The 9764-nt window shown below is 27.4% G+C and overlaps 1 protein-coding gene across 1 annotated transcript; it reads right to left on the bottom strand.

The window, feature by feature from the left end:
- Positions 1 to 6378: 6378 nt before the first annotated feature.
- Positions 6379 to 7038, bottom strand: LOC135955756 (uncharacterized). Its single transcript, XM_065506114.1, has one exon. The coding sequence runs from the start codon at positions 7036 to 7038 to the stop codon at positions 6412 to 6414; it is 627 nt and encodes a 208-aa protein (XP_065362186.1). The 3' UTR covers positions 6379 to 6411.
- Between the last annotated feature and the right edge of the window lie 2726 nt (positions 7039 to 9764).

The following is a 9764-nucleotide window of genomic DNA, read 5'->3' as shown; positions in this document are numbered from 1 at the left end:
TAAACATTTAAAGTGACTACATTATAGATTAATTAGAGACATTTAAGTGACAATTGACTTCAAGCTAGATTACCTGGGATGTATAAAGTAACCAATTGACTTATCTCTGCATTAAAAAGAGCACATACGTATGAAATGACCCAAAATATATAAATTGGAGTCAGCCATGTGATCAGACATTAGTGACAATTACAGACTATAAGAGATACATTGCCGACTTGCTTAACTGTTGGGTAGAGGTATGATTTTCTAACCGTAACCGTGTGAGTTTGTTTAGAGCAGAGTTTCCCAAATTGTTGTTATTTATAACGGGAATGCTTAATTTCTCTGTTTTCAAACACGAGGATTGTGCACTTCTGTTTTTTAGTTTATTAAGGATTCGTTTCTATTTTTCATTCTCTCTTTTACGCCTGTTACTGTTTAAAAGTTGAAGCATACGGCTTAATGTACAATATGCTGGTGGTATAATTTAATTGTAAGTGTTGCTCACATGCCTTCATGTAAGTTAATGACAGGATCGTATTTTGAGTATATGATCCATTCATTTTTAAGCAATATTGTTTAGAAAAAAATACAGTTTAGGGAGATAATATATTAGCTTTGAAGCATTTTTCAAAAAAGTACTTTTTAAGAAAATTAATTTAAAAGTGAAGTACTTTTTGGACCCAAAATTTAGAATATATTTTTTTCTATGAAAAAAGTACTTTTTGTAGAAAAAAAACTTTTGCATAGAAACAAATAATTTTTTTTTTAAGCATAATTTTTTACTATAAATTAAGTTAAATTTGATAAAAAAGTACTTTTTGAGAAAATTATTTTTACAATAAAATTCGGAATTCATAAAGTACGTTTATACAAAATTAATCTTAACAAGTAAGAGTGCTATATTCGGCTATGCCGAATCTTATATACCCTTCACCTTTGTTGTGGATGTATTATTATTTTTTATAATTGTATATTTGTATGTACATTGCCCACTTTCAGCGTACAGCATCCTAAATTTATCAAAACAACAACAACGCCAAACGAAACAAAACACCAAAAGAAAAAACAAAAACAAAATACGCAAGCCAATGAAACCAACACACATCCAAACATACGTTTTATTGTATAAAAAACAACAACGCCAAAAGAAACACAACACAAAAGAAAAACAAAATACTCAAAACATGCACATCCAAACATACGATTTATTTCTTTTTTGTCAAAAAAACATACACACAACCAAACAAACGTTTAGTTGTATAAAAAACAACAACAACGCCAAAAGAAACAAAACACAAAAAAACAAAATACGCAAATCATGCATATCCAAGCATATCCAAGCATACGTTTTGTTGCTTTTTTGTCAAAAAACCAACACACAACCAAACAAACGTATAGTTGTATAAAAAACAACAACAACGCCAAAACAAATAAAACACAAAAAAAACAAAATACGCAAATCATGCACATCCAAAAACATACGTTTTGTTGCTTTTTTGTCAAAGCATGCAATACATTGTGTTTTTTGATGAAATTTTCAGAGGTTGTCTCGGATTTTTGCTCATATCTCCGTTATTTATGGACGGATTTTGCTGATTTTAAATAGCAAAATTCTCGAAAGTATGTCTGACAGAATTGTTGAAGATTTGGATCCCGGAGATATCTGGGGCCTTCAGAAAATTGATTTCAACAGACAGACAGACAGACAGACAGACAGACAGACAGACAGACGGACAGACAGACAGACAGACAGACAGACAGACAGACAGACAGACAGACAGACAGACAGACAGACAGACAGACAGACAGACAGACAGACAGACAGACAGACAGACAGACAGACGGACATGGCTTAATCGACTCCGCTATCTATAAGGATCCAGAATATATATACTTTATAGGGTCGGAAATGAAAAATGTAGAAATTACAAACGGAATGACAAACTTATATATACCCTTCTCACGAAGCTGAAGGGTATAAAAAGCAAAGTACTTTTTTGGATCCAAAATTTAAAAAATATTTTTTTTTTTTATGAAAAAAGTACTTTTTGTAGAAAAATACTTTTGCATAGAAACAAATATTTTTATTTCAAGCTCAGAAATATTTTTTTTTTTATTTTTTAATTAACGAAATCATGATTGTTTTACTATAAATGAAGATAAATTTGATAAAAAGTACTTTTTAAAAAAAGTACTTTTTTAGAAATTTTTCTAACAGAATGTTAATGACTCTTAAAAGTAGTATTTTTTTCGAAAATAAGCAATGAAAGCAAAAAGTAGTCTTTGAAAAATATTTACACCTTTTAAAGACTATTTTTGTTTTTGGATAATTATGAATGAAAGTACATTTGGAAAAGTGCATACTGTGTAGCTGGGTATACTTTAAAAAGGTGTCTTCTAAAAAAAAAAAAAAAAAGGACCCTTTCAAAAATATATTTTTTTATGGAAAAGTTAAACTTTTAAAGGAAGTTCTTTTTGGAAAAAAGTATTTTTTTTAAAAAAAAAAAAAAAAGTATTTCGGCAAAAGTACTTTTTTGAAAAAAGTACTTTACGAAAATATTTATTATCTTCTCTAAAAAGAATATTTCGTTAAAAGTTCATTTAAAATAGGTACTTTTTGAAATATTTGTTATCTTTTGGAAAAGGTACTTTTTGAAAAAGTACATGTTATTAACTTTTTTTTTTTTAAAAAAAAAGTACTTTTGTAGATTTTGAAAAGTATCTTACGTAACTCTTAAAGACACGTTTGAAAAAACTTAGAAAAATACCTTTTAAGAAAATGCATTTTTTGTAGAAAAAAGTAACTTTCGAAAGTATTTAATATCTTTTGGAAAAAGCATATTTTTAAAAAAGTACAATTTAAAAAAGTATCTTTTGGAAAAAGTTTTTTTTTGAAAGCTGTATCTTTTTAGAAAATATTTTTTTTTGCAATAACTACCTTTTAACTAAATAATTTTTTCTAAAAAGTACTTTTTTAAAAAAATAATTTTTTTGGAAAAAAGAATCTTTTGGAAAAAGACTTTTGTACATTTTGAAAAAAGTTGCTTTAGTAACTCTTAAAGACACTTTTGAAAAAACTTAGAAACTGGAGAAAAATGTACCTTTCGAAAATATTTATTATCTTTTGGAAAAAGTACTTTTAAAAATAAGTACTTTTTGGAAATATTTGTTATCTTTTGGAAAAGGTATTTTTTGAAAAAAACAAATGTTTTTAAAAAAGTGAAATTTGAGAAAAAGTATATTTTAAGCCTTTTTTAAAAAAGTACCTTTTCATAAAAGTATCCTTTGGAAATAGTGCCTTTGTACATTTTGAAAAAAACTTAGAAAAAGTACCTTTTAAGAAAATGCATTTTCTGGAGAAAAAAGATAGAATCCTTTTTAAAAAAGGTACTTTTTGGCAATATTTGTTAACTATGGGAAAAAGTACTTTTTAAAAAAGTACCATTTAAGAAAAAGTATCTTCTAATCTTCTTTTAAAAAAGTACTTTTTCATAAAAGTATGCTTTGAAAAAAGTATTTTTTAGAAAAAGCACTTTTTGAAAGCAGCATCTATTTAGAAAAGTTTATTTTTTTGAATTTTAATGAAAAATATTTTTTTTTTGAAAAAAGTACTTTTTTGGAAAATGTATTTTTTTAGAAGGGATATTTTTTTTAAATACTTCCCTTTTGAAAAAGTATTTTGGGAAATAGGACCCTTTGAAAAAAGTACCTTTTGGAAAAAATACAGTAAAAAAAAGAATTTGTTGGAAAATGTACCTTTTTGAAAAAAGTATTCCTTAGTAAGGTATCTTTTGAAAACAAAAAAAAAAATCAATTTGAAAAATTGTATTTTAGATAAAGTACCTTTTAAAAATGTAGATTTTGGATAAAGCTCCTTTTAAAAAAGAACATTCTGGAAAAGTACCTTTTTAAAAAGAACATTTCGGATAAAGTACATTTTATAAAAGTAGATTTTGGATTAGGTACCTTTTAAAAAAGTAGATTTTGGATAAAGTATCTTTTAAAAAAGTAGATTTTAGATTAAATACCAAATAAAAAACAACATTTTGAATAAAGTACTCTTTAAAAAAGTTCCTTTTAAAAAAGCACATTTCGGATAAAGTACCTTTTAAAAATGTAGATTTTGGATAAAGCACCTTTAAAAAGTAAAATTTTGGATAAAGTGCCTTTCAAAAAAGTTTATTTCGGATAAAGTATATTTTAAAAAAGTAGATTTTGGATTAAATACTTAATAAAAAACAACATTTTGAATAAAGTACTCTTTAAAAAAGTACATTTCGGATAAAGTACCTTTTAAAAAAGTTGATTTTGGATAAAGTACCTTTAGAAAAGTTAATTTTGGATAAAGTACATTTTAAAAAAGTAGATTTTGGATTAAATACTTAATAAAAAAGAAAATTTTGGATAAAGTACCTTCTAAAAAAATATATTTCAAATAAAGTACTTAATAAAAAAAGTGCATTTTGCATAAATTGCTTTTTTAAAAAAGGACATTTCGATAATATAATAATAATACCTTTTAAAAAAGAAAATTTTGGATAAATTGTTTTTAAAAAAGGACATTTCGGATAATGTACCCTTTAAAAAAGAACATTTTGGATAAAGTACCTTTTAAAAAAGTAGATTTTTGGATAAAGTACCTTTAAAAAGTACATTTTGCATAAAGTTTATATCAAAAAGGTAGAATTTGGATTAGGTACTATAAAAAAGAACATCTTGGATAAAGTACCTTTTAAAAAATTACATTTGGGATAAAGTACATAATTAAAAAGAGCATTTTGTATAAATTGCTTTTTTAAAAAGTACATTTCGGAGAATGTATCCTTTAAAAAAGAAATTTTTGGATAAAGTACTTTTTAAAAAACAAGATTTTGGGTTAAGTACTTAATAAAAAAGAGCATTTTGTATAAAGTACCTTTTAACAAAATATATTTCGGCTAAAGTACTTTTAAAAAAATAGATTTTGGATAAAGTACTTAATAAAAAAGTACATTTTGAATAAATTGCTTGTTAAAAAAGTACATACTAGAGAATGAATCCTTAGAACAAAGTCAGAACTAAACAAGTAAGAAAGTATGGTCGGTCAAGCCCGACCATATAATACCCTACACTAAGTAAAAGAGCAAAAAAAATTTTTCTTTTAAAATTTCAATAATTTATATTTTTGAGTGATTTTCGGAAGTGGGGTTATATGGGGGCTATGATCAATTATGGACCGATCACCATGAAATTAGGTCGTGTGATTTATGTCTATATGAAAGTTAACTATGTTGAATTTTGTGTGTTTACCAACATTTTTAAGCGATTTATGCACGTTAAAGTGATTTTCGGAAGCGGGTCTATATGGGAGCTATGAATAATTATGGACCGATCGTAACAACATTTGGTGACATGAATTTTGTGTGTATAAAACTTATTTGGAGCGGAATTTGTGGAGATACATATATAAATTAAACATTTATGGCCGATAAAGTCCAATTTCGGGAGGACATTTGTATGGGGGCTAGGTGAAATAGTGGACCGATTTCAGCCAGTTTCAATAGGCTTGGTCCTTGAGCCGAAAAAATAATATGTACCAAATTTGATCGAAATATCTTCAAAATTGCGACCTGTACTCTGCGCACAAGGTTTACATGGACAGCCAGCCAGCCGACCAGACGGACGGACGGACGGACATCGCTTAATCGACTCAGAAAGTGATTCTAAGTCGATCGGTATACTTTAAGGTGGGTGTTAGACTAATATTTTTGGGCGTACAAACATCTGCACAAACGCATAATACCCTCCCCACTATGGTGGTGTAGGGTATAAAAATCATTAGGAAAAATCTTTTTATTTATAAAGGGCAGAAAAAGGGCAACATTTTTTCCCAGAGAAAAAATGCTGTCTGTAACAAAAAGTGCCTTAAACTGTTGCCTGTTTTTTTGGTACTTCTGATTATACACACATCCAGCTGTAATGTGGCTGAACTCTTAAATGCATTCATTCATTGTGTTTGAGGTCGACCTGTATAGTGGATAATAAAGCCGTAATCCACACATTCTCACACACAAATTCTAAAAATATTTGAAATTTATTTAGTGAAAAAAAAACATACAGAGATTAAGTTTCAGTTGCAGGGAATTGATTTATTTCATGTTCTTTTGCTGTTCAGGTCTGGTTTAGTATGGTGGCGGCATCGCTATTACAAAAATCTTAATTACAATTCTTTCATTTTATTTTTTATTTTCACACATAGAAATTAAAGGAATATTTTTAAGTTAAAAAGCAAACAATTAAATAAATGAAGGAATGAATTAATGAATTTATATTGTAGGTATAGGAGGTATGAGTGTTTGAGCACGAATAATTAAACAATCACAGTGTGTAATGGCTGGTTAAAATTTCAATTTCAATTTCAAAGTTATTCCATTCAGTGGGTGTTGTTTACAAACATTCCGCATTGAAAACATCGATGTAGTCACCAGATACACAGGCACTGCCGATGGAGCCCATGGTTTGACAAATGCCAGGAATTTTGCTAGAAATTTCAATGGAACAGCGTCTGAGGGGTGAGGAGGCTGCATGAACCTGGCGACTGTCATGATGATGATGATGTTGATGTTTGTTAGATTGTTTATGTTTGGGTAGCATGGTTGAGAGGAGCTGCTGCTGCTGTTGTTGGTAGTTGTTGTTGTTGTTATGTTGCTGAGGTTCCGGTTGTAGTTGCATTTGCAACCATTTGGGCATTTCACTTTTCATGGGCACAACAGCATCATCCAAATCATCATCATCATCATTATCCTCCATAGCGGCAGGGCCAAAGCCATTGGGGGCATTTAAATCCATGCTGTCCTCAATGGTGGGTGGCAATTCGACACCATTGTCGCCAGCTGACAAAGGAAATGCCATGCGACGTGCATAATCCATCGATTTGGCTGCATTAACACCCTCCTGCAACAACTCCAAAGGCAATTCGAAGCCATTTAATGTTCCAAATGTACAGAATAACTGAATCAATACAATGAGTGAGGCAGATGTGAAGAGTGGTACATTTTTCAAATGCATAAACATGATGTTGCACTGGCAATCAAGGTGTTTTGGTATGTTACCTGGGTAAATATTTACTTCTAATGAACTGTTCTGTAGCTGTACTTTGGCACAGTTGCTGTGAATGCTAGAATACAATTTGAGTTTTGGACTTTAACTGCCAACTTCCGTTTCCGTTGTTATATTGAGTGTGTTTTCGATGTTCTAACTTGCTTGCTTTCGTTTTTTTCTGATTGTAATGTGTTTGCTAGGATTGTTAACGAATAAATGATGTTAACATTATTTGTCCTAATGGCTTATATAGCAATTTACCACGATTCCCTACAAAACACAATTGAAAAAGCAAAAAATCCAACAAAAAAAAAAAAACCAAAACAAATCGAAAACCCTTTTGGAAATCTTGCAAAAGTCATCATTCTATTACTTAACAATATGTGTCATGATGTCATACATACTGTTGCTGGCTTTTGTCTGATTGTTTGTTTGTTGTTTTATTTTCTTTCTTTGTCGTGTTTTGTTTGCCGTTGAAAAGAGATTTAAAGGAAAACTCTTAAATGTCAAATGAAACCCCTCATATTGCTGGTCATTTTCATGAGTGGAAGCTGGCTGGCTGCCACACAAATAATAACAACAATGGCTTGATTATTATTTTATTACGTTTTTCAAAAACAAACTAAATAAATACATATATTTGTGATGGAGATGAAGAGTCAAGTGCATACTTGTGACAAGAGGGAGATAAAAAAAAGTATTTACGGACAGTTTGTTAGAAAAAAAGTACTTTTCTTTTGTGAGTTATTTTTTAAAATAAATTTAATGAATTGCAAAAATACTTTATTCAAAACTATATGTTTTCAAAAGGAACTTTTTAAATTTTTATTACTTTTTAAAGAAAATTAGTATTTGTATATTTGTACCTTTCAAAAGTCTTTAAAAAGTGATTTCTATTTTTATTACTTTTCAAAAAAACTTTTAATATAAAAAAGTTTTCCACTTTTTTGGATTTATTTAAATTTGTATTGCTCTTTTTTTAAAAAGTACTTTCTATTTGTGGTCCAATTTAAAAAAAAAGAATATTTGCCAGAATGTACACTTTTTTTAGATTCGAAATTTAGAAAAGGTACTTTTTTTAAAAAAGTACATTCTTGGAAAATTAATTCTTAACATTATTTTCAAAGAATACTGAAATAATTAAAACTATTTTTTAAAAGGTAGGGTTATTTTTAATTTTCCTAAAAAGCGTTATACACAAAGTACGTTTTAAAAAGTACTTTTTATTTGCTGTACTTTTTCTAAGTTTAAATACACAAATACTAACATTCGAAAAGTACTTTTTGTAAAAGGTAGCTGTTGTCAAAAAGTATTTTCATGATTTTACCGCTTCTTTAAAAATATTTTTATTTATTGAAGCAAAAGTACTTTTTAATTTTTAACATTATTTTCAAAGAAAGATGAAATAATTAAAACGATTTTTAACTAGGTAGCATTTTTTTGCAAGTTTTCAAAAGTACTTTATACAAAAAGTACATTTTCAAACGCATAACTTTTGAAAAAGTACTTTTTATTTGTTGTTCTTTTACAAAGGAAAGTCACAATAAGTACATTTTCAAAAATACTTTTTGAAAAAAGTTCTTCCTTCAAAAATTTATTTACATTTTTAAAAAATAAAATAATTTGTAAATTTTTTTTCACAAAATACATCTTTTTCAAAAAAGTACTTTTAATTTAAACATATTATTCAATAGGAAGTACTATTTTAAAGTACTTTCTACAAAAAATACATTTTACCTCTTTTCTTTTCAAAAAATACATTTTGTTTTAAGAAAGTACTTTTATGATTTTACCGCTTATTTAAAAACATATGTTCACTTAATGTAAGCAAAAGTACTTTTTTTAAAAATAATTTTTTAACATTATTTTCAAAGAAAACTGAAATAATTAAGCGGAATTTTAAATTTTCCAAAAGTAATTTATACAAGAAGAACGTTTTCAAATGAATAATTTTTCAAAAAGTAGTTTTTATTTATTATTCTTTTTCAAAGGAAACCTAAATTAAGTACCAAAGGCACATGTTGCACTTTCAGCGAAAATCAAAATATATTTAACAAAAAGGTACCATTTCCAAAAATAGGAAGTACTTTTTTTAAAGAACTTTCTTCAAAAAACGAAGGTGCTTTAACACATGTTTTAAAAAAATACTATTAAAAAAACGCTTTTTAGTCTTTGTTTGAAGGGTTTATTTAATCTCCCAAAGGTACTTTTTGACATTATTGTTTATATTTCTTAGAAAAGGTACTTTTTCCAGAGATTTTAAATTCTGCTAAGTTACTGTTTTGCAAAGAGTACTTTTTTTTAGCCATTTTTGAATATTTTTACTTAAAAGTACTTTTTTTTAAATTTAAATTCAAAAAGAACTTTTTTCAAAATTTGCTGTCAATTTGTCTTATTTCTAGGTAAAAATTAAGTAAATATATCGAATAGTATTTTTGTTTTATGCTTGTAATTTAAATTCCATAAAAGTACTTTTTTTTTAAAAAGTACTTTTTTCAAAAAGTACTTTTTTCAAAATTTTATGTTAATTTCTCACAAAAAATATATTATTCTTATTTCTATTTAAAAAATTAAGTAAAGTAAACAGGTTTTTATGGCTTGTAATTTAAATTCTATAAAAGTACTATTTTTCAAAAAGTACTTTTTTCAACATTTGCTTTATTTTCTCAAAAACCGATATTATTCTTATTTCCACCTAA

Source organism: Calliphora vicina, chromosome 3 (assembly GCF_958450345.1).
Source record: "Calliphora vicina chromosome 3, idCalVici1.1, whole genome shotgun sequence".
NCBI lineage: Eukaryota > Metazoa > Arthropoda > Insecta > Diptera > Calliphoridae > Calliphora > Calliphora vicina.
Note: the sequence above shows the minus strand (reverse complement) of the source record. Positions and strands in the feature narration are given on the sequence as shown.